This window comes from Loxodonta africana, chromosome 11, assembly GCF_030014295.1.
Source record: "Loxodonta africana isolate mLoxAfr1 chromosome 11, mLoxAfr1.hap2, whole genome shotgun sequence".
In the NCBI taxonomy this organism is placed as follows: Eukaryota; Metazoa; Chordata; class Mammalia; order Proboscidea; family Elephantidae; genus Loxodonta; species Loxodonta africana.
The window spans coordinates 19370172-19395888 of NC_087352.1; the positions used below are offsets into that span (position 1 = coordinate 19370172).

Here is a 25717-nt window from a genome sequence, read left to right on the forward strand (position 1 = left end):
GTTTATTGCAGCACTGTTTACAATAGCAAAAACATGGAAGCAACCAAGGTGCCCATCAAAGGATGAATGGATAAATAAATTATGGTACTTTCACACAATGGAATACTACGCATCGATAAAGAACAGTGAGGAATCTGTGAAACATTTCATAACATGGAGGAACCTGGAAGGCATTATGCTGAGTGAAATCAGTTAGTTGCAAAAGGACAAATATTGTATAAGGCCACTATTATAAGAACTTGAGAAATAGTTTAAACTGAGAAGAAAACATTCTTTTGTGGTTATGAGAGAGGGGAGGGAGGGAGGGTGGGAGAGGGGCATTCACTAATTAGATAGTAGATAAGAATTACTTTAGGTGAAGGGAAAGACAACACACAGTACAGGGGAGGTCAGCACAATTGGACTAAACCAAAAGCAAAGAAGTTTCCTGAATAAACTGAATGCTTCGAAGGCCAGTGTAGCAGGGGCAGGGGTCTGGGGACCATGGTTTCAGGGGACATCTAAGTCAATTGGCATAATAAAATCTATTAACAAAACATTCTGCATCCCACTTTGAAGAGTGGCGTCTGGGGTCTTAAACGCTAGCAAGCAGCCATCTAAGATGCATGAATTGTTCTCAACCCACCTGGATCAAAGGAGAATGAAGAACACCAAGGACACAAGGTGATTACGAGCCCAAGAGACAGAAAAGGCCACGTGAACCAGCGACTATATCATCCTGAGACCAGAAGAACTAGATGGTATCCAGCTACAACCAATGACTGCCCTGATAGGGAACACAACCGAGAACCCCTGAGGGAGCAGGAAAGCAGTGGGATGCAGACCCCAAATTCTCATAAGACCAGACTTAATGGTCTGACTGAGACTGGAAGGACCCCAGTGATCATGGCCCCCAGACCCTCTGTTGCCCCAGGACAGGAACCATTTCCGAAGCCAACTCTTCAGACATGGATTAGACTGGACAATGGGTTGGAGAGGGATGCTGGTGAGGAGTGAGTTTCTTGGATCAAGTGGACACTTGAGAATATGTTCACATCTCCCGCCTGGAGGGGAGATGAGAGGGTGGAGGGGGTTAGAAGCTGGTGAAAAGGACATGAAAAGAGAGAGTGGAGGGAGAGAGTGGGCTGTCTCATTAGGGAGAGAGTAATTGGGAGTGTGTAGCAAGGTGTATATGGGTTTTTGGGTGAGGGACTGACTTGATTTGTAAACCTTCACTTAAAGCACAATAAAAATTATTTTTTTTTTAAAAAAAAGAACATGCTGGGAGGCCAGCTGGTTTTGAGCTCGGCAGGTAAACATTCTTTCTGCCGCCCCTGTTTCAGGCAGCTCTACGTATCCAGGGTTGGAGAAGAGGGAGGCATTCAGGGTTTGGGACTGCCGGAACAAGGTTAGCTCTGCAGGGGGATTGCTGTCAGCAACACAGACCAGATGCAGGGACTGGCCCTGCAGGATGGGAAGAGATGAGGCATTTCCCAGGATGTTGAAGCCTTTGGGAAAGAGAGAAAAATCTGGAAAGGGAGAAAAAGAAACACGGAGAGAGAGAGAGAGGGAAATATGGACAGAGAGTTGAAACACAGAAATACCGAGATAGAGAGATGGAGAAAGAGAAGAGAGAGAGAGATGAAGAGGGAGAGAAATATGGAGAGAGAGAGGTAGGGAGAGATATGGTGAGACAGAGAGAGTGAGCACTATGGGACACTGACAGCCCTGTCATCCTCTCTCTGCCAGGGTCAAACCTAGTGTCCCTATCCTTCCGTGTATCCACACTAGCCCTGGGGAGACAGGTACAGTCCAGGCCTCAGACCTTCATAAGAGGCCCAAATCATTTTTCTGGAGTTTCCCCAGCTGTCTGACTGATGGAGGACAGAGGTCCTGAAACAGGGATACTGTAAACAAATGCAGTTAATGGGTCAGGAAAGAACTTAAGGAACATCAGGAAGAGGAAAAACATCAGAGAAGAGGGTGACGTGAGAGGGATAGGACAGCTTCCGTTGGAATTGGCCAAAGAGAATTGTGGGTGAGCAAAACACTGACTTCCAGAGAGAAAAGTATGGAGAGAGAGAGACATGGGAAGAGAGAGATGAAGAAAGAGAGAAATATGGAGAGAGAGGTAGAGAGAGATGTGGGGAGAGGCAGAGGAGTGAGCACTATGGGATGTTGACAGACCTGTCCTCCCCTCTCTGCCAAGGTCAAGCCCAGTGTCTCTCTCCTCCTGTGGTGTCCACACTAACCCTGGGAGACCTCAGGCCTTCAGGAGAGGTCGAGATCATTTTCCTAGGGTTTCCCCAGCTCTCTGACCGATGGAGGACAGAGTGCCTAGAACAGGCATACAGTAAACAAATGCAGTTAACGGGGCCGTGGAAGAACTTAAAGAACATCAGGAGAAGGAAAAACGTCAGAGAAGAGGGTGAAGTGAGAGGGATAGGACAGCTTCTGTTGGAACTGGCAAAAGTGAATTGTGGGTGAGCAAAAGGCTGACTTCCAGGAGTTGACAGGAGTGGGGGCTTTCTGCCTCTGCTCTCCTTCGTCACCTGGTATTATGGATTGAATTGTGTCCCCCAAAAATATGTCTCGTAAATCCTAACCTCTGCATGTGGTTTTAACCCCATTTGTTAGTGGGCTATGTTTGTTATATTAATGAGGCAGAATTAGGTTATGTCCCTGGGTATTAAGGTGTATCTTGCATCAATCTCTTTTGAGAAATAAAAGAGATTAAACAAGCAAACTAAGTAGCAGAGATGGGGGAAGAGAGATCCCAAGTCACCTGAAGACTGCCCAGGAGCAGAAGATCAAGGAGAAAAGGTCATGACCAGAGCCAAGCCAAAAGAGAGAAAAAGCCTGCCCCTAAAGCCAAAAGCTGAATTTGGACTTCTAGCCTCCTAAACCATGAGAAATAAATTTTCATTTGTTAAAGCCACCCACTTGTGGTATTTCTGTTGAGGCAGCATTAGGTAAGTAAGACAGCTGGTTTCTCCTACTCCATGCAGTCCTTGGTTAGTTGGAGCTCTGAGACCTAAGGTCTGTCCAGAGCTGCCAGAGACTCCACTTCCACCCCAGCCCTGGAGAAGAGAGGTTCTTTCCTACCTGTGCTATTTCCTTGGAAGACTGTGATGGCCATGTTCTGTGACACATCTGGGACAGAAGATGTGGCAGCCTCATCATCCATGGTGAGAAATGAGTGGGCATTGGGCCTTTCCCTCAGAAGCCGTGGACACAGGTAGGAGGTTCCTTCCTGCTTGGCTTCCAGGTCCCAGTTGTCAAGCAGTGGCCCAGTGGCACACCCTCAGCCACCCAGGCAACCCCACCCAGCGTTCACAAGAGATATTGAACTGGATGGTCCTCTTTTCAGTCACACCAACGGCAGGAAAGGTCACCTGACATGTGAGGCTGGTGCCATAGTTCTGGGGCCTTCGGGAGAGGGTTAGCACCGAGGAGAGGTGGGTCCTGGGGACCACAGAGGTGAGGGCAGCTGAGTTCCAGGAGAAGTTGGGGAGCGTCCCCTGCTCACCGGCCCAGGACAAAGTGCAAGTCAGATTCCTAGGGCAGTCAAACTCCAGAATTCCTGGGATCTGTATGCTGAGTGATTGCGTCAGGGTTAGGGAGGAGAGAGAGGAGATCTGAGCCCCTCAGCATGTTGTCAGCCATCCCAGGGTCCTGTCATAATTGCCTCCACACCCATGGGGAGCAGAACCATCTATTTTCTACTTCTCATACACCACACCATTTTCCTGGGCCCCTACCAGACCTGCCACCTTCAGAGAGAACATCTTATCTCCATATGAGTATCCCTGATAGGCATTCTCTGCCATGTTTGCATCTCTTATGCTCAGGGAGCAGTTGTTGATCTGAGGATCCCCAAGGAGGAAGAATCGGCCCTGGGTCCTTTCCTGCACCTTCTCTCTTTGTTTGTGGTCATTAGGAGACCCTGGCTTTTATTTGCCCGTTCCTAGAACCAAAACATGTGGCAGTATCCATAGAAACCCCTAAAAAAAACCAAATCCACTGCCTTCAGGTTGATTCCGACTCATAGCGACCCTATAGGACAGAGTAGAACTGCCCCATAGAGTTTCCAAGGAGCACCTGACAGATTCGAACTACTGATCTCTTGGTTAGCAGCCGTAGCCCTTAGTCACTATGCCACCAGGGTTTCCAAGTAGGAAAATTTACAGGGCACAAGGAAACACAGGCCCTCTTGCACTGCCACAGATTCCTGTGTTTCCAGCTTGGTTCTCCAACTCTGAGTCAGGGATCCTAGGAGAGAGAGAGACTCAGCTTCAAGCTCAAGAGCCTCCCCTGAATGGAACCCCTCACTCCCTCAGCACACTCACCTCCCCACAGCAGGGGCAGCAGCAGCAGTGGCAGCATCTCTGGCCCCTGCCTAAGGGAGTCTGCCTTCCAGAGTCCCTCTGAAAGGGAAAAGGAAAGCCACAGATATTGAAGGGCAGAGGAAGCCTGGGCAGGAAGACAGTGGTGATAACAAGATGTAAAAATGAGAAAAACCTCAGAAGAGGAACTTTAGACTCTGTTGAGATTGGTTATTCGAGATTATCCAATTCCATTTCTGCACATCACGGATGAACTCTGAGGCTCAGAGGAGGCAAGAGGCTTGTCCTGCGTAAGGCAGCAATGAAAGACAAGAGCCCCCAAGTCCTGCCTCCTGGTCTTGTGCACGATGGTCTGTTCTGGGAAAGAAGGGACCACCTGGCCAGACCCCTGGGAGTCGTATCCTCTGGAAGATCAGCCTGCCAGTGGTGGGACTCGGGATGTCCTGAGTATCAGAGATATAGGAGAAGGATTTAGAGGAGGTAAGGGAAGCAATGCTTCATTCATTTATTCATAAACTAGGGGCTTATTATCACCTGAATTGTTTTCCCCCAAAAGATTTCTTGAACTCTTAACCCTGTTCCCTGAGAATGTGATCTTGTTTGGAAATAGGGTCTTTGAAGAAGTGATCAGTTAAGTTCGCATGAGTTCCTACTGGAGTAGGGTGGGTCCTAATTCAGTAAGAGTGGTATCCATATAAAAAAGGAGAAGAGACATAGAGAGACACAGAGGGAAGATGACCATGTGAAGATGGAGGCAGACATTGAAGTGATATATCTAAGAGCCAAGAAATGCCAAAGACAGCCAGCCACCACCAGAATCTAGGAGACAGGCATGGAACAGATTCTCTCTCAAGGCCTCAGAAGGAATCAAAATCGCCGATGGCCTGATTTTGGACTCCCAGCATCCAGAACTGTGAGACAACACATTTCTGTTGTTTTAAGGCACCTGCTTGTTGAGCTTTGTTATGGCAGCCCTAGGAAACTAATACCTCCTCTCTCTAGGGCTTTTTCCTGAGTCCCTCACTACTTATCATATCCAGAGACAGTGTCATATATTTGAAACTATATTTTACAAGATGTCTGTCCATCTAAAAGGAGCATGCCCTACTTTCCCACATTGTGGAAAATCTGATGCTTGGAGAGAATAACTGTGGATCTTTGTGTTGCCAAGTGGGTTGAATGTGCCCCAGGTAGTCTCTTCCATATTTGTTTGATGTTTAAGTCAAAAATGTGTTAAAGAGACCTAATGAAGATAATAACTGAACACAATGGGTCGTCCTGGATTCCTTATTGCTTTCGACAAATGCTGTAAAGTATATTTGGAGGTCAATAGGATAAATTTGAGTATGTGTGAATATGGGCAGAGGATTAGATATGAGGGAAGTTTACTAAGATTGAAAGTTCAAGATCATTAACTAAAAAATTATAGGTTACAAAACCATATATGTTAGATGATAACATTTTTTTTAAAAAGTCTATTAGGTTTCTGAAAAAAAAAAAAAAAAAAGATCTAAAGGGTTATGCACCAGGGTATTAACAGTAGTGATGTTTGAGTGTTGAGAATATGTTTTGTTGTTGTTGTTGCTGGCACACAGTTTGTATTTTCATACAATGCATGTCTCTTTAATAAAAATAACCTGTTACCTTCAAGTCAGTTCTGACTCCTGGTGATCCCACATGTTACAGAGTAGAACTACCGCTCCATCAGGTTTTCTTGGTTGTAATATTTTTGGGAGTACATTTCCAGGCGTTTCTTCTGTGGTGTTGCTGTGTGGGTTTAATCCTCCAACCCTTAGGTTGTTAGTCAAGTCCAAACTGCTTGCAGCACCCAGGGACCTTCTTAATAAGCTATTACCAATAAAATAAATGAGCACCAATGTTTACAATTCAGGAGATTCCACTCTTCCAGATTTTGACATGATCTGTTTGTGGTCACAGGGGATTATGGTGTCTTTTGGCCACCTCCACAATCTGAAGGTGTAGAGTGGGTTAAAGTCAGTGTAGAAAACCCAGGGATCCGGCTGGAGAATGGGCAGGTATAGGACGCACAGACCCTCTTTTGCCATCACTGACGAAGGATGCACAGATTTTATCTCCACAGTCCTCCAGGGACCACTGAGGGAGACAGAAGCACTGACTCCAGCCCCACCAGCCCCCTCTTCCTTAGACCTCTGTCGTCTTCACGGTGGGGCAACAGGCAGCAACAGCATCTCTGGGCTGAGGGGAATAGTCTAGATTCCCCTGGCACCATCTGATTAGCCTGACCCTTCTTGGAAGTCGTGGACAACTGTGGAGTCCTAAGAGAGCTGGGGACTCTTTCTGGATTAAAATTTATGGCTTCTTTTTCAAATTTATACTTTAACAGGAGTGGCCGCCTTAGTTTTCTAGGGCTGCCATAACAAAGTTCAACAAACAGGTAGACGGGGAAGAGATACAGAACCTTTTATTTCTTTCTTTCTGTACTTCACTGTAAATAAGAGAAAAATGTTCAACAGAAGAAGTAAGAACTGATATTCCTGCCTTGATCCCATCCTTGGGGGAGAGTTTTCAAGATTTCACCAATAACTATGATGCTATAAGCAGGTTTTTCATAGATGCCCTTGATCAGATTGAAGAAGTTCTCTTCTAGCTCCAATTTGCTGAGTTTTTAAAAAATCATAAACGTCTACTCATTTTTTTCAAATGCTTTTTCTGCAGTAATTGACAGGCATATACAACTTTTTTCTTCTATGATGTTATGGTGGCGAATGATATTGATTTTTGAATGTTAAGCCCCACTTGGTCATGATGTACCATATACATTATACATGTAGAATTAAATTTGCTAATATTTAAGTAAGAATTTTTCTATGTTCATGAAGAGTATTGGCCTGCAATTTTCTTTTCTTGTAATGTCCTGGTCAGGTTTTGGTATCAGGCTTGTTCTTTCCCTTATGAAATGAGACCCCCTCCTCCTTTATTTACTAAGAAAGTTTGGGAAAGTTTGGCATTGTTTCTTCCTTAAGTGTTTCATAATATTCCACATGCAATGACATCATGATTAGTTAAATTATCACCTGTGGCTGATTGTGATGAAGAGACTATGAAGCAAATACCTTGAAGGACAAAGTGACTACTGTTATTCATTGCTATGGTGGCAATAATGACGACAAAGACTAAGTGGTGGACTCTCTGATGCTAACGGTACTGGAAACATAGACATGAAGCAAATTATAGGTTCAGCTCTTATCTCTTAGGTCATGTCATAGTCAAAAACTACATAATTTGAATTTTTGAGGAGATACATGCTATATTTCATCAGGTGCTCTAAACTATTTACCAAATAAAACCTTAAGGTTTCAAGTTTTGAGGTAATTGCAGCACAAGGGAAAGCTCTGAAACAAACTGAGAATGTAGAGCAAGAAACTTTAGAACTTGGGGTTCATAAGTCAGAATATTAAGTCATACTTGCAGTGCCTGTGACAATTAAGAATGCTCTATGCAGTCTCTGGGATCTTTGTTTCAAATTTACATTCTGTTTTGTTTGTTTTTAGAACACAGAGGTCCTTTTGAAAAAAGCTCCTGACCCTGGTAGAGACTGAATGCCTGGCTGTAGGATATCAAATGAATATATGATCTGAACTGCCCATCATGAAATAGGTGTTACATGACTCACCGAGTCAAAACGTTGGGCATCTACAGCAGAAATCCATTACCAAATGAAATGTGTAGATGACACCAGGCTTCAGCAGTTCCAAAAGCACAAATAAGTCACCCGAGTAGGTGGCACAGATTCCTACATCACCTGCTCCTGGTGTACTGTCCTATCTATGTGAAAAAGCACCTACAATCTGAAGGACAGTTCTTTATGACCACTGTCTGAAGAGGAAAACATTCCATCTTGGTTTGCAAATGGCTTCTCACAATATTTTGGCACAGCTGGAAGTGGGCTGTTACAAGCTCAAGCACAGTAAACCTGAAAGACAGTGCTGAAGGGAAGTTATCCTAGTGGCGGAATTTCATTAGTACCTTTGGTTGCTCCTTTCATCTGAAATCAGAAAAAAAAAAAAAATTTTTTTTTTTTTTTTTTTTAACTCAGAGATGGCCAGAAATACAGATCCACACTGAATCATGGCTAAAGATTTGGGTAACATATTTTTCCATTTTGGAAAAATATCACATTTATGAATCTGAATTGTAAAAATGGCATGACAGCAGTGTCTGACTTCCTCTAACTTCACAAGGGAGAAGGAGAATCAAGATCAACAACCCAAGGCCATTTCTATGAGGCAGAGGTCAGATATGCCTCCTTTCTCCACCATCTTTACCAACCCAACCATCCCTCCAATGGCACTCTCTACTTCTCTACTGAATTCAGTGGCTTATTGCAATGGACACATAGAACTCACAGACAATACTAACGATTATGGGGTTTATCAGGGATAAGGATCCAGTTCTTTCATTAAGACAGCCTCTTCTCAGCTGTGCCGACAGGCTTGCCTCTCTCTGGCCCCTTGGATTCTGCATTGCTCAGACAAGTGTTACAAAGCTCTTTTATCTGTGCTGATAGGTGCCTTGAGGTACCCCCCTCCACCAGTAAACTTCGGCTGGAAGCTCCATGGGTGTGTAAACCTATCTCCACCAGGTGACCTGGGGCACCCTACCCCTCCAGCAAGCCTTCTGCCTGAAAGCACTCGGTTTTCTCACCCTGTGGACTGGGAAGCCCCCGTACCATCTCCTGCTGGTCTCCTGCTAGTCTCCTGGTTCTGCTGCCTCTGCTGCTACCATTTCTCTGCTGCTGCTTTTCACCATCTTGCTGTCTTCAGTGTTACAACTCTCTCTCTCTGTTTGTCTCCTGGTGCCAGGAGCTTCTCAGCACAGGGATCCCAGGGCCAAAGGGCGCATTCCATTCCTGCTTTTTTTTCTTTGATGTTGGTGAGATACTCTCTCTTTCCGCCTCTCGGATGGCTCATTTCAAGCCTAGCAAGATGGCAAAACTCACCAATCCCTTTGTTAGGGTTCCATAGACCTTATTTGCATGGTCCCGCTCAATCACTTGGGTGGTAGTTGCAATTTTTTGGCTAGAAACACCATAAAAAAGCAATCCATTGAACCACATAGTTTTTTAAAAATATCTTTATTTCACCTTGAGTCTTCAAACATTTTCACTGAGTATTATCTAAAATAATATTTATTTCTCTCAGGTCGTTAAAGATAACTTCATAATATATTCAGACTTACAATATTGCTATTGATAAATCAACTGTCAGTCTGACTGTGCTCTTTTCAATATAATCTGTCCCTCCCCTCCCTATGCCGCTCTCCCCCACAGCTAATCCTAAAAATTTCCCTTAGTCATTGTTTTTCATTGGTGTTCTTCAGTTTCACTGAAACAATAGAAGCTAGGAGATCTTAAAGGAAACTGCTAGAATTGACATGGCATATGGGTGACTGGTGAGAAATGAGGTTGGAGAGATCTACATGGACAAGGTCATGGAGTCTTGAATAGAAAGATGAAGGACAGGAACTTTATTTGGGTGAGTCATGGAAGAGTTTTGAGAAGGGAGTGACACACACAGCTGGTGCTATGGCCTCTGGGACTTGCCCCTCCAAGGGTTAGGAAAAATTGCCACTATAAAGTTTCTGTTCAGGGAAGAAAAAACTAGCATTCACTGACCACACGCTTTGTGTCAGGACTTTTGTGGGCTGTTTCATATGTACTTTTTCATGGATCTTTCACAGTAACCTGTTTACCTGTTGCCATCAAGCCGATTCCAACTCGTGGTGACACCATGTGTGCAGAATGGAACTCCACTTCATACAGTTTCCAAGGCTGTCAACTTTTGGAAGCAGGTTGCCAGGGCTTTCTTGTGAGGTACCTCTGGGATGGTTTTAATCACCAACTTTTTGGTTAGTAGTCAAACACTTAATCATTTGCGCCATCCAGGGACTCCAAATAACCTAGTTATATAAAACTTATTTTCCTGCTTTACAGAGCAGCAAGGTGAGGCACAGAGATACAAAGTGACTTGCTCAATAAGTGACATAGATGGATTTGAACTCAGGTCTCTTGGATAGAAACCCACATATGCCAGAGCATTCATATAATCCATCACCAAGAAGTCCATTCAGTTTTAAAGGCTCAAAACCTGAGAGGGGCCATGCACTTTACACTCAAGGCTGTGACTTTGAGCACTTTCTCATTTGTATGTCTTTATATCTTCGTATTCAGTGCCGGTGTCCTTCTGTTCCTGCAGCTTCAGCTTCTTAAAGTTGAGGAATGCATAGTGGAGCTCCTGTTTCTCTCTTGAGATAGGTCCAGCCCCAGTAGGGGCTCGGTGATCTGAAGGAATGCCTATCTGGAACTGGTGCTGCTGTCTCTGAGGGTAAGGAAGAGAATGGATTCAGATCAAGGCAGTGAGGTCTGGGATAAAGCAGCCAAGGATCAGAAAGAAATTGGGACTGATGAAACCTTTGTCATTTATCCATTCATTTATTCAAAAATACTTAATAATTCTGATTGGCCTGCCCTCAGTGAGTGCTTATACTAATCACATTATGTCCTCAAAAAATGCTGTGGAGAGGATAGTCTTATCATTGTCATCTTAAAAATTAAAAAAAAAAAAACTGAGACTAAGAGTTTATACACATTGCTTGAAGACACTTGCATATATAAATGCACCATAGAGTCATGGATCAAAACTAATTTTTTCCGACAGAGCCTGCCATCCTATTAATTGCCTGGTAGTGTGCTCAGTGTTGGATATAGAGCAATGATGAAAGTAGACACAGTCCCTGATATTGTGCAGCTGATGGCTTTCTAGGAGAGGCAGATATTAAATAAATAGAAAATTAATGCATTTCAAGTTGTAAGTTTGTGAGGGTAAATATTTTGAAACAGAAATCAGGGGTAGAGGTGGCATAACTGGTTTCTGGGCAGGTACTAGAAGACAGGCAGAGACCAAGCCCTGCAGTAAGGTGGTAACCACATACCTTCTCCTATATTTGCCCATCACTTAGTACCTTGCAGAAGAATGGATGGAAACTGTGGAGTAAGAGCTTCAGAAAACCTGTATAGTGACTTCCTTGAGTCTTTGGCTGAATATTCAACTGTGCATGCATACCATGAGATGCCAAAAATCTGAGAAAAAAACATGCTATTTGAGAAAGAACAGTTATGGGGAAGATAGAGTAAAGGTTAACCTAGACTCACCCTAACAAAACTTTTATTAAGAGCTTTGAATGGTCAAGATGATCCACAATTAAATTAACTGCCTACCAGTGGAAAGCTCAAGAATCTTTAAAGGAATACTAGAATATCCAGATAATCAACTATATAACATAACATTCAGCATCCTCCTAAAATTATTAAATATGCAAAGAAGCTACAAAATGTCAGCCATGACAAGGAGAAAAATTGTCAATAGAAACAGGCCCAAACATTTCAGAAATGATGCAATTTGAAGGCACAATTTTTGAAATACCCACTAATAAATATGTCCAAGGAATAAACAGAAGCAGAAGCTCCATACAGAAATCATGAAATCAGATACCCATTTCATGTAATTTAGACAACTCAACTCTAGAATAACTAAGACCTAAATTATCTAAATGTCAAAAGCAAAAATTTTAATTTTCTGTATAATACATAGGTGAATATTTTTCTGTTCTACAGTAGGAAATATTTTCTTTAAAAAGACACAAAATCACTTGATAGAAAAGGTTTAATTAATACAACTGTACCAAAATTGAAGACTTAGGAGGCGGGGCCAAGATGGCGGCATAGACAGATGTTTCTGGCAAGCCCTCTTACAATTAAAAAATAAATAAATAAAAATAAAGACCCCCCAAAAACAAGTGAAACGAATATATTTATGACAAGCTAGGAGCTCTGAACATCAAAGACAAAGTTAGAAAACAAACCGAGAGGCGGGGGAGGAAGAAATGGTTCAGAAGCGGAGAGGAGTTATCGAACCTGAGTCCCTGGGAGGCCTCAGGCACCATTCCCCGGAGCAGCTGCAGCGGGCTAGTACTAGCATTGGGCTGCAATTTCCTCAGGGAGAGCCAGCCAGCCACACAGCCTACTCACACCTCTGAAGCAGAAAAGAGCGGAGCTTTCAGCAAAAGCTAAGTATTTGCGTATATTTTACTGCTCCCACCCACCCCCAAGCTGGCTTCAGCAGCTGTTGATTTCCCTGGGCCAGAGATAGGTCCTGTTGAGCACCTAAAGCCATTCTCCTAGCCTTGGAGAAGGAATAAATTCACAGTTGGGGGAAAAGGTAATTTGGCTGCTCCACTAACTGGGGAAGCTCAGGACAGAAGCAGCTCCTGTCCAGGCAAAAGTGGTCCATGGACTTTGAGCACCTTTCCCCCCTGCATGGACCTGTGTGAGCCTATTTGAGGAGAATAGGCCCCTATTGGCAGAATACCACTGTTTCAGCTGTGTGGTAAAGAGGTGGGTGTTTGATGTTTGACACCGCTTTGCCTGTTAAACAGGGTTCTCGCCTACCCACACATATACAGCAAAACTGTCTCTCAAATATGAAGGTGAATTTGGGACATTTCCAGATAAACAGAAGTTTAGGGAATTCATAAAAACCAAACCAAAACTACAAGAAATACTAAAGAGAGTTCTTTGTTTAGAAAATCAATAATATCAGGTATCAGCCCAAGACTTGAACACTAGACAGAGCAATCAGATGTCAACCCAGACAGGAGAATCACGGAAATAAATCGAAATTAAAAAAAGAATGCTCAATACGGGGAAACAGTGATGTCATTACGTAAAAGAAGAGAACATTAAACATTAAAACAATAAAGAGGAACTAAGAAATGTAGTCACAGATCTTTCAAATGGAGAGGAAGAAAAGGCGTTACAAAGAAATAAAAGTTTAGTTTAAATTTAGAAAAATAAGGGTAAATATTAAGGTAACCACAAAGGAGACAAACTATCCTACACATCAAAACAAAATACAAGAAAAAAATAGAGACTCTGCAGAAACAAAACAACAACAAATATGAGGAAAAGATAATATACAAAGATAAACTTACTCAGCACAAAAAATTAAGTGGGAAAAAGAAACTGTCAACAACACACAAAAAAAGACATCATAATGATAGCACTAAATTCATAAAAGTGTAAAACAAATTCATACCTACCCATAACTACACTGAATGTAAATGGACTAAACGCACAAATAAAGAGACAGGGAATGGCAGAATGGATTAAAAACAAGATCCGTCTTATGCTGTCTACAACAGACACACCTTAGACTTAGAGACACAAACAAACTAAAACTCAAAGGATGGAAAAATACATACCAAGCAAACAACAATCAAAACAGAGCAAGAGTGGCAATATTAATTTCTGACAAAATAGACTTTAAAGTTAAATCCATCATAAAAGATAAGGAAGGACACTATATAATGATTAAAGGGACAATATACCAGGAGGATATAACCATATTAAATATTTATGCACCCAATGACAGGGCTGCAAGATACATAAAACAAACTCTATCAGCATTGAAAAGTGAGAAAGGCAGCTCCACAATAATAGTAGGAGACTTCAACACACCACTTTTGGTGAAGGACAGGACATCCAGAAAGAAGCTCAATAAAGACACGGAAGATCTCAATGCCACAATCAACCAACTTGACCTCGTAGACATATACAGAACACCCCACCCAACAGCAACCAACTATACTTTCTTTTCTAGTGCACATGGAATATTCTCTAGAATAGACCACATATGAGGTCATAAAGCAAGCCTTAGCAGAATCCAAAACATGGAAACATTACAAAGCATCTTCTCTGACCATAAGGCCATAAAAGTGAGAATTGATAACAGAAAAAGCAGGGAAAAGAAATCAAACACATGGAAACTGAACAATACCCTGCTCAAAAAAGACTGAATTATAGAAGAAATTACGGTTGGAATAAAAAAATTCATAGAATCCAATGAGAATGGAAACACTTCCTATCAGAACCTTTGGGACACAGCGAAAGCACTGCGCAGAGGTCAATTTCTATTAATAAATGACACATACAGAAAGAAGAAAGGGCCAAAATCAAAGAATTATTCCTACAACTTGGACAAATAGAAAAAGAGCAACAAAAGAAACTCTCAGGCACCAAAAGAAAGGAAATAATAAAAATTACAGCTAAATTAAATAAATTAGAGAACAGAAAAACAATTGAAAGAATTAACAAGACCAAAAGGTGGTTCTTTGAAAAAATCGACAAAATTGATAAAGCATTGGCCAAACAGACAAAAAGAAAAACAGGACAGGAAGCAAATAACCCAAATAAAAAATGAGATAGGCAATATCACAACAGACCCAACTGAAATTAAAAGAATTGTATCAGATTACTATGAAAAATTGTACTCTAACAAATTTGAAAACCTAGAAGAAACACACTACCTACCTAAACTGACACAAACAGAGGTAGAGTAACCAAATAGACCCATAACAAAAGAACAGATTGAAAAGGCAATCAAAACTCCCCCCCCCCGCCCCCCCAAAAAAAGCCCTGGCCCGGTCGGCTTCATTGCAGAGTTCAACCAAACTTTCAGAGAAGAGTTAACACAACTACTACTAAAGGTATTTCAGAGCATAGAAAAGGACGGAATACACCCAAACTCATTCTTTGAAGCCAGCATATCCCTGATACAAAAAACAGATAAAGATACCATAAAAAATGAAAATTACAGACCTATATCCCTCATGAACTCAGGTGTGAAAATACTCAACAAAATTCTAGCCAATAGAATTCAACAACATATCAATAAAATAATTCACCATGACCAAGTGGGATTTATACCAGGTATGCAGAGATGTTTCAACATTAGAAAAACAATTAATGTAATCCATCCTATAAATAAAAGACAAGAATCGAATCACATGATTTTATCAACTGATGCAGAAAAGGCATTTGACAAATTTTGACACCCATTCATGATAAAAACTCTCAACAAAATAGGAATAGAAGGAAAATTTCTCAACATAATAAAGGGCGTTTATACAAGCCAACAGCCAACATCATCTTAAATTGAGAGTCTGAAAGCATTCCCCTTGAGCTCAGGAACCAGACAAAGATGCCCTTATCACCACTCTTATTCAACATTGTGCTGGAGGTCCTAGCCAGAGCACTTAGGCTAGATAAAGAAATAAAGAGCATCCAGACTGGCAAGGAAGAAGTAAAAGTACCTCTATTTGCAGATGACTTGATCTTACACACAGAAAACCCTAAGGAATCCTCCAGAAAACTACTGGAACTAATAGAAGAGTTCAGCAGAGTATCGGGATACAAGATAAACATACAAAAATCAGTTAGATTCCTCTACACTAACAAAAAGAACATTGAAGAGGAAATCATCACATCAATACCATTTACATTAGCCCCTAAGAAGGTAAAATACTTAGGAATAAATCTCACCAGGGATGTAAAAGACTTATACAAAGAAAACTGCAAAACACTTCTGCAAGACCAAAAGAGACCTAAATAAGTGGAAAAGCATACCTTGTTCATGGATAGGAATGCTTAACATTGTAAAAATGTCTATTCTACCAAAAGCGATCTATAGATTTAAGGCAATTCTGCTCCAAATTCAAAGGACATTTTTTAATGAGATGGAGAAACAAATCAGCAACTTCGTATGGAAAGGAAAAAGGCCCTAGATAGGCAAAGCATTACTGAAAAAGAAAAACAAAGTGGGAGGCCTCACTATACCTGATTTTAGAACCTATTATACCACCATGGTTGTCAAAACAGCCTGGTACTGGTACAACCACAAATATATAGAACAATGGAACAGAATTGAGAGTCCAGACATAAATCCATCCACATATGAGCAGTTGATATTTGACAAAGGCCCCAAATCAGCTAAAGGGGGAGGAAACCGTCTTTTTAACAAATGGTGCTGGCATAACTGGATATCCATCTGCAAAAAAATGAAACAAGACCCATACCTCACACCATGCACAAAAACGAACTCAAAATGGATCAAAGATCTAAATATAAAATCTAAAACTGTAAAGGTCATGGAAGAAAAATAGGGACAATGTTAGGAGACCTAATACATGGCATAAACAGTATACAAAACATTACTAACAATGCAGAAGAAAAACTACATAACTGGGAGCTCCTAACAATCAAACACCTATGCTCATCCAAAGACTTCACCAAAAGAGTAAAAAGATTACCTACAGATTGGGAAAAAGTTTTTAGCTGTGACATTTCTGACTCGATGGCGCCTAACAACAACAACAACATATTCACACAATGGAACACTATGCATGGATAAAGAACAGTGATGAATCTGTGAAACATTTCGTAACATGGAGGAATCTGGAAGGCATTATGTGCAGTGAAATTAGTCGGTTGAAAAAGGACAAATATTGTATAAGATCACTACTATAAGAACTTCAGAAATAGTTTAAACAAGGAAGAAAATATTCTTTGATGGGTACGAGGGGGAGGAAGGGAAGGAGGGAAAGGGTATTCACTAAGTAGTAGATAAGAAATACTTTAGGCGATGGGAAAGACAACACACAATACAGGAGAGGTCAGCACAACTGGACTAAACCAAAAGGAAAGAAGTTTTCTGAATAAAGTGAATGCTTCAAAGGCCAGGGTAGCACGGGCAGGGGTTTGGGGACCATGATTTCAGGGGACATCTAAGTCAACTGACGTAATAAAATCTATTAAGAAAACATTCTGTATCCCACTTTGGAGAGTGTTGTCTGGGGTCTTAAAAGCTAGCAAGCGGCTACCTAAGATGCATCAATTGGTCTCAACATACCTGGAGAAAAGGAGAATGAAGAACACCAAGGACACAAGGTAATTATGAGCCCAAGAGACAGAAAGGGCCACATGAACCAGAGACTACATCAGCCTGAGACCGGAAGAACTAGATGGTACCCAGCTATAATCGATGACTGCCCTGACAGGGAACACAACAGAGAACCCCTGAGGGAGCAGGAGAGCAGTAGGATGCAGACCTCAAATTATTACAAAAAGACCAGACTTAATGATCTGACTCAAACTAGAAGGACCCCAGTGGTAATAGTCCCCAGACCTTCTCTTAGCACAAGACAAGAACCATTCCCAAAGTCAACTCTTCAGACAGAGATTGGACTGGACAATAGAATCGAAAAAGATGCTGGTGAAGAGTGAGCTTCTTGGACCAAGTAGACACTTGAGACTATGTTGACATCTCCTATCTGGAGGTGGGATGAGAGGGCAGAGGGGGTCAGAAGCTGACAGAATGGACACGAAAAGAGAGAGTGGAGGGAAGGAGTGGGCTGTCTCGTTAGGGGTAGAGCAATTAGGAGTATATAGCAAGGTGTGTATAAATTTTTGTATGAGAGTCTGACTTGATTTGTAAATTTCACTTAAAGCACGATAAAATTTTTTTTTTAAATTAAAGACCTAGATTCAGCAAGTCACCTTAAGAAAAATAAAATGACAAGCTACACACTGGAAAAAGTTGCTTATACTACACATAACTAACGGAAGCTGGTATTAAAACTGTATAATGACTTCCTACAGATTAGTAAGGAAAGGACAAACTACCAAGACTAAAATAGGCAAGAGTGGTGAACAGGTATTCCATAGAAGAGGTAGACATTTATGTATTCATGACTCAATAAAAATACAGAAATAAAAGCAAAACATTTAGTAATCAGAAAAGTGTAAATGAAGACCTCAATGTGCTATCCCAATTTTATTAGCAAAAATGAGAAGTCTCGGGAAATCAAGTGTTGGAAAGGATGTGAATCAATAGAATTTCTTAGAGGTAGCTGGTGGGAATGTATATTGCTCTACCTCTTTGGAAAACCACTGGGCATTACCTTGTTAAGATGGACAATTTTACTGTAATCTAGCATTTCAATTCTTAGGTATATGACCAAGAAAGTCCCGCTTATGAACACACTGAGATATGAAATAATAATGTTCATAACAGCCACACCTGGAAATAATCTAAATGATCATCAACATGAGACTAGATAAAGAAATTGTGTGGTAATAACATGATATATTTATTTTATGGCAGTAAAAACTAATGAACTACATCTACATATAACAATGCAGATGGATCTTAATAATGTAACATAGAGTGGAAAAATCAAGTCCCAAAAGACTACATTGAACATAATGCCCTTTTTAGAAAGTCCAAAATAAGCAAATTTAATCAATATATTATGGTTGCCGTCAAGTCAATTCCGACTCCCAGCGACCCTGTAGGACAGAGTAGAACTGCCCCATATGGTTTCCAAGGAGTGCCTGGTGCATTCGAACTGTTGACCTTTTGGTTAGCAGCCATAGTTCTTATCCACTACATCACCAGGGTTTCCAGCGAATATATTGCTTAGGTGTAATTCCATGAGTTGGGGAGTGGGGAGAGGTAATGGCTATGGAATGACAAACAGAATTCGGGATAGAGGCTACTCAAGATGGAAATAGCTAGAGGGTTGGGAAGAGAAGGAACACCCAGGTAGATGTAAGCTATTGTCAGCATTTTCATTCTTGGATTGAGTAATGGGTTAATGCTCTATATTATAAACAAAAAAAGAAAGTAGAAGAGGTCCATGAGTAAATCAACTATGACAGAATATCATGAACCAAGCATCCCACGGACTGAATGACTGATGTAATTACCTGAGATGAATTAAATATACACATGCACCTATGAGAAGGGGCCCTAGTGGCACAGTGCTTAAGCGTTCAGCTGCTAACCAAAAGGTCGGCAGTTCAAATTCACCTGCCATCCTTGGAAACGCTATGGGGCAGTTCTACTCTGCCCTATAGGGTTCCTATGAGTCAGAATCGACTCGGTGAAACAGTTGTTTCTTCACCTACGAGGAGGAGCCCTCGTGGCGAAATGGTTAAGTACTCAGCCGCTAAAAGAAAGGTTGGAGTTTCGAACGCACCCGGTGGCTCTGCAGCAAAAAGACATGATGGTCAGCTCCCATAAAGATTACAGCTTAGAAAACCCTATGGGGAAGTTCTACTCTGTTACATGGGGTCCCAATGAGTTGAAATTGAATCAATGGCATCCTACAACAACAAAACATAAGAGAGGTGATGGGAAAAGGGTGCATTGAAGGAGAGCAACAGGAGCCTGTATCAGACCTGGCCTTGCTCTTGCGGAGACCCTAGCGTGGCAGGGGACAAGCCTCTGTTTGCAATTACGACATGGCAAACCTCAAAAAACAGGGATGTACCCTGCCATGTAGGAACACAGAGGAGAGGGTAACAGCGTCTTGCTTGGAAGGTGTTGGTCACGGTTTTCACAGGGAAAGGATAATATTTCATTTGAACCTTGAATAATGAGTATGATTTTTGCCAGTAGAACTAGTGACCTAGTTAGTGGTAAATCCAGAGGGGGACATTGTCACTGCTGTTTGAGACCTGTTTAGGAAAATGAAGAATAGTGAGGCGGAGCACAAGGCAAAGGCTTGGAGGGGAGGAAACAGATAGGAAACAGCATGATACCATGCCAAAGCATTTGGTGCCTTCTCCAACCATAGGGAGCTAGCTGAGACATCTAAACCTTCCAAATGATGGAGGGACTAAACAATAATTATTTCTGAAAGATTTTCCCAGTGGCCTGTGTTGAGAAGAGATGGGGGCAAGAACGTGAGGTGGGCACAGGGGTCCAAGAGAGAGATAATGAAACTTCAGTGAGCAAAGGAGTAAGATAAGGTGAAGAAGACCAGTCTGACTTCTATGTGGAAAGAAAGAGAGACAGAAATTGATAATTTAAATGCTCCAAGGAATGAGACTAAAATGAAAACAATACTCAGGTCTCCAGATGTGGGACTCTTGGGTGGAGAATGCTAAGTGCTGAATGCTAATAAGGAAGGGCCTAAGGGTGGTTCACTTGGGTTAAACATGGAAACTGATACTACTGACAATCAAGCTGCTTTCTGATTTTCCTAATTTTTTGTTTTTATTGTGGATAACCTTTTGGGGGGTAATAATGATTCTGTAGTAGGAGGAGTTGTAATCAGTATTTTTTTAAACTCTAGAGCACAGAGGTTAATAGGATTTCAGCTTTTTCTTTACTTTTTGTTCTGTCAAGTAGCTCATTAAGAAGAAGATTAAAAGCTAAATTCTCAATTCTCAGTTGATAGAAAAACTTCACTTACAATCATGTTTTTGAAATTTTGATTTCATCTTGGTTCCTTGAAAGCCAAATAATGGAAACTGAGGATAAAAATTAATGTTACAGCTTTGTTTTTTAAGGGTGGTATCCAAAAGGGGTAATGCTGAATGGGATGTTTCCCTATCACTCACCCATGATCCTGAACCCAAGACTGGGTTCGTATCATTCATGCCTTCCACTGTCCTAGCTGCTTTCTTCCTCTGAGTCTTCACTCTGAGGGAACAGCCCAGGGCTTTTCAGCTTTGTACGTGGGACCTGGAGTAGGTACCTCATCCCCCTACTTCTTATGAAGAACATGGAAATGGTGACTGGGATAGATGGAGGAGGGTCTAGTCTCCAGGTGCTCCTCCTAACCCAAGAGCTGGACTAGAAGTTGGGAAGAGACCCTGCATTGGTCCAACTGATTACAGGTGGAAGTTTCCTGGACTTCCCAACCACTCCAGGTTCTTCCAGCTCAGGTTTTCTGAGATCGTACAACCTGCGTACCCTCTCCGCACCAGGTGTCTCCCTCCACCCCACAAGCATACTCACTCTCACCTGAAGATGAAGAAAAGGCAGAGACAAAGCAGGGCCATGCTGCTAGCACCTCCAGCAGCTCCCAGGACTTCTGAACATGACCTGGGTTCTGATTTCCCTACAGATAATTCGAGGTTTGATTAAATGCCGATTCCAACACACAGCATCCTCCAAACCAGCCACTCCTCTCTGCCCTCATTTAGTGTGTCTGATGCCCACCCAGGACTCAGTCACTTGGGATTCCTTTGCTCTTTAGGTCCTGAGCAGCCTCTTCACAACACATCACACATGCCCACCAGCCAAAGGACTGAGGGTCTTATCCCCAGCCACTCCTGTCTTGGCCTTGGGTTTCTCTCCTCCAAGCTCCATCTCTCTAAGGACGAGGCTCCTTTTCCCTTGAAGACCCTTAACCTGGCAGTGGCAGGACAGTGATCTCTGGGCTCCACAGATATTCTGGGCCTCACAGCAGAGTCTGAGGCCAGGACTGAGCCCAGCACTGAGGCTCAGGTGCTGTTAGCACATGGCTGAGAGGAGCTGGAGGTGACTATGAAGGAGGTGTTGCCGCTATTCCCCTCCACCAGCCTGTCCCCAACCCTCCAGTGCAAGGAGGGGGCCAGCTAGGTGTGGACAGAGCAGCTATAGCACAGACTCTCGGCCTCCCGGGAGCAGAAGGGACTGAGAAGCTGTGGGGGATCTGTGGGGAGGAAGGAGAGGGCTCAGCAGGGGACCTCTTGTGTCTCTAATACCATGGAGTCCTTCCCCAGCTGCCTCCAAACTCACAGTGAACAGAGACATTCAGAAGAACATGCTGGGAGCCCAGCTGGTTTTCAGCTTGGCAGGTGAACACTCCTTCTTCTCCAGTCCCTGCTTGAGGCAGCTCCATGTATCCAGTGCTGGAGATGAGGGAGGCGTTCGGGGTTGGGGACTCCCGGAACCAGCTGAGCTGTGCAGGGGGATTGCTGTCAGCAACACAGACCAGACGCAGTGACTGGCCCTCCAGGATGGGAAGAGATGAGGCATTTCCCAGGATCTTGACAGCTTTGGCAGAGACAGAAATACACGGAAAGGGAGGAAAAGAAATATGGAGAGAGAGAGAGAAAAAAATATGGTGGGACAGAAACACAGAGAGATGAAGAAAAAAATATGGAGAGAGACATGGCAAGATATACGGACAGAGACAAAGAAGGTGAGCATTATGGGACACTGGCAGCCCTGTCCTCTTCTCTCTGCCTGAGTCAAGCTTGTTGTCCCTGTCCTCCCCTGGTGTCGACACTAACCCTGGGGAGGCCTCAGGCCTTCAGAAGAGGCCCAGATCATTTTCCTAGAGTTTCCCCAGCTGTCTGACTGATGGAGGACAGAGGGCCTCAAACAGGAATACAGTAGACAAATGCACTTAATGGGCCAAGAAAGAACTTAAGGAACATCAGGAGGAGGAAAAACATCAGAGAAGAGGGTGACGTGAGAGGGATAGGATGGCTTCCATTGGAATTGGCAGTAGAGAATTGTGCGTGAGCAAAAGACTGACTTCCAGGAGTTAACAAGAATGGGGGCTTTCTCCCTCGTCAGCTGGTGTTATGGGATTGAATTGTGTCCCCCAAAAAGATGTCTTGTAAATCCTAACCTCTGCCTGTGTTTATAATCCCGTGTGTGAGTTTGCTATGTTTTTTATATTAATGAAGCAGAATTAGGTTACAATAATGAGAATTAGGTTATGTTTTTTATATTAATGAGGCTAGATTAGTGTATATCTTGAGTCAATCTGTTTTGAGATGTAAAAGAGATTAAACAAGCAAGCTAAGTACCCGAGATGGAGGAAGAGAGATGCCAAGTCACATGAAGATGGCCCAGGAGCAGAACCTCAAAGATAAAGAGCATGAACAGAGCCAAGCCAAGAGAGACAGAAAGCTTTCCCCTAGGGCCAAAATCAGAATTTGGACGTCAAGCCTCCTAAACCATGAGAAACAAGTTTTTGTTTGTTAAAGCCACCCACTTGTGGTATTTCTGTTATAGCAGCACTAGATAACTAAGACAACTGGTTTCTTCTACACTATGCAGTCCTTGGTTAGTTGGAGCTCTGAGACCTAAGGTCTGTCCGGAGCTGCCGGAGACTCTGCTTCTATTCTAGCCCTGGAGAGGAGAAGTTCTTTCCTACCTGTGCTGTTTCCTTGGGAGACTGTGAGGACCATGTTCTGTGGAGCATCTGGGACAGAAGATGTGGCAGCCTCATCATCCATGGTGAGAAATGAGTGGGCATTGGGCCTTTCTCTCAGAAGCCTTCCTGCTTGGCTACCAGGTCCCAATTGTCAATCCCTGACCGAGCCCAACCATGGCCCTACACTCTCAGCCACCCAGCTGACCCCACTCAGCACTCACAGGAGATATTGAGCTGGATGGTCCTCTTCACAGTCACACCAACTGCAGGGAAGGTCACCTGACAGGTGAGGCTGGTGCCATGGTCCTGGGGTCTTGGGGAGAGGGTGAGCACTGAGGAGAGGTGGGCCCGGGGACCCAAAGAGGTGAGGGCGGCTGAGTTCCAGGAGAAGATGGGGGGTGTCCCCTGTTCACAGGCCCAGGGCACAGTGCAGGTCAGATTCCTGGGGTGGCCAGACTCCAGGATTCCTGGGATCTGGATGTTGGGTGATTGAGTCAGGGCTAGGGAAAAGAGAGAAATCAGAGCCCCTCAGCATGTTGTAGCCATCCCCAGGGTCTTGTCATGACTGTCTCCACCCCCACGAGGAGTAGAACCATCTTTTTTTTACTTCTGGTCTACCACACCCTAGGGTCTTTTCCTGGATCCCTACCATACCTGTTGCCTTCAGAGAGAACATCTTATCTCCATATAACTATCCCTGAAAGGCATTATCCGTTTGAAAGAAGTACATCCCACTGTCTTCCATGTCGGCATCGCTGATGCTCAGGGAACAGTTGTTGACCCGGGAATCACTGAGGAGGAAGAATCGGCCCTGGGTCCTTTCCTGCACCTTCTGTTCTGGTTTGTTTCTGGCCACCAGAAGACACTGGTTTTTATTTGCCCCTTCCCGGAACCAAAACATGTGGCGGTATCCATAGGAACCCCTAAGGTAGGAAAATTTTCAGGGCACAAGGACACACAGGCTCTCCTGCACTGTCACGGATTCCTTTAGCTCCAGCTTGACTCTCAAGCTCTGAGTCCGGGACCCTGGGGGAGGGGGAGACTCAGCTTCAAGCTCCAGAACCTCCCCTGAGGAGAACCTCTCACCCTCTCAGCCTACTCATCTCCTGACAGCAGGGGCAGAGCAGCGGCAGCGGCAGCAACATCTCTGGCCCATGCCTAAGACACCCTGCCTTCCAGAGCGCCTCTGAAAAGGAAAGGAAAGCTGCAGATGTAGGAGGGCAGAGGAAGCCTAGGCAGGAAGCCAGTGGTGATAACGAAATGTAAAAAAAAAAAAAAAAAACCCAGAGAAGGAGAACTTCAGACTCAGCCAAAGATGGGTTGTTTGAGATTATCCCATCCCCTTTCTGCACGTCACAGGCAACCCCTGAGGCTCAGAGGAGGCAAGAGCCTTGCTCTGTAAGGCAGCAAGGAAAGGCAAGAGCCCTCAAGTCCTGCCTCCTGGTCTTGTGCACAATGGTCTGTTCTGGAGAAGCAAGTACCACCTGGCCAGACCCCTGGGAGTCACAGCCTCTGGACTCTGGTAAAGGTCAGCCTGCCAGGGGTGGGACTCAGGATGGCCCATCTGAGTATCAGAGGTATAGGAGAAAGATTTAGATGAGGTAAAGGAAGCAATGCTTCACTCATTTCATTCATTCATTCACAAACTAAGGGCTTATTATCTACTGAATTATTTTCCCCCAAAAGATATCTTCAATTCCTCACCTCTGTTCCCTGAGAACGTGAACTTGTTTTAAAATAGGGTCTTTCAAGATGTTATCCGTTAAGTTCACATGAGGTCATACTGGAGTAGTGTGGGTCCTAATCCAGTAGAAGTGGAGTCCATATAAAAAAGGAGGGGAGACACAGAGGGAAGACAACCAGGTGAAGATGGAGGGAGAGATTGAAGTGATATATCCACCACTCAAGAAACGCCAAAGATAGCCAGCCATCACCAGAATCTAGGAGACAGGCATGAAACAGATTCTCTCGCAGAGCCTCAGAAGGAACCAAACTGGCTGACGCCCTGATTTTGGACTCCCAGCATCCAAAACTGTGAAACAACACATTTTGGTTGTTTTAAGCCACCTATTTGTTAAGCTTTGATATGGCAGCCCTAGGAAATTAATACCTCCTCTCTCTAGGACTTTTTCCTGGGGCCCGTCACTACTTATCATATTCAGAGACAGTGTCATATATTTGAAACTATATTTCGCGTAATATGTCTCCATCCAAAAGGAGTATTCCCCTCTTTCCTACATCATGGAAAATCTGATGCTTAGAGAGAACAATTATGGATCCTTGAGTTGCTGAGGAAACGCTGGTGGCATAGTGGTTAAGTGCTATGCCTGCTAACCAAAAGTTCAGCAGTTCAAATCCACCAGGTGCTCATTGGGAACTTTATGGGGCAGTTCTACGCTGTCCTGTGTAGGGGCGCTGTGAGTTGGAATCGACTCCACGTCAATGCGTTCTGTTTGGGTTTTGAGTTGCTAAGGGCGCTGAATGATCCCCAGATTCTCTCTTCCAGGTCTGTTTGATTTTTAAGAAAAAATGTGTTAAAGAGACTTAATGAAGACAGTAACTGAACACAA

The 25717-nt window shown here is 43.2% G+C and overlaps 2 protein-coding genes across 2 annotated transcripts; both read right to left on the minus strand.

Annotated features, from left to right (window-relative positions):
• Positions 1–1148: 1148 nt before the first annotated feature.
• Positions 1149–23229, minus strand: LOC100665198 (sialic acid-binding Ig-like lectin 6). The gene is made up of 7 exons (XM_064293169.1): positions 23148–23229; positions 21776–22033; positions 20966–21016; positions 4329–4406; positions 3317–3625; positions 3085–3132; positions 1149–1487 (listed from the first exon to the last, which is right to left on the minus strand). The coding sequence occupies exons 1-7, from the start codon at positions 23227–23229 to the stop codon at positions 1216–1218; spliced, it is 1098 nt and encodes a 365-aa protein (XP_064149239.1). The 3' UTR covers positions 1149–1215.
• On the minus strand, positions 22996–24360 carry LOC100665486 (sialic acid-binding Ig-like lectin 6). Its single transcript, XM_064293170.1, has 3 exons — positions 23854–24360; positions 23802–23808; positions 22996–23647 (listed from the first exon to the last, which is right to left on the minus strand). The coding sequence occupies exons 1-3, from the start codon at positions 24046–24048 to the stop codon at positions 23358–23360; spliced, it is 492 nt and encodes a 163-aa protein (XP_064149240.1). The 5' UTR covers positions 24049–24360; the 3' UTR covers positions 22996–23357.
• Between the last annotated feature and the right edge of the window lie 1357 nt (positions 24361–25717).

Excerpts from the sequence above, each read along its gene's own strand:
- LOC100665198 (XM_064293169.1), bottom strand. The coding sequence starts at position 23,229 with ATGGATGATGAGGCTGCCACATCTTCTGTCCCAGATGCTCCACAGAAC. Across the intron at positions 21,017-21,775 it reads TCTGAATGTCTCTGTTCACT|GTGAGAGTGAGTATGCTTGT; the intron begins GTGAGTTTGGAG and ends CTTCATCTTCAG. Across the intron at positions 3,626-4,328 it reads GCTGCCCCTGCTGTGGGGAG|GGGCTCAGATCTCCTCTCTC; the intron begins GTGAGTGTGCTG and ends CAACATGCTGAG.
- LOC100665486 (XM_064293170.1), bottom strand. The coding sequence starts at position 24,048 with ATGTTTTGGTTCCGGGAAGGGGCAAATAAAAACCAGTGTCTTCTGGTG.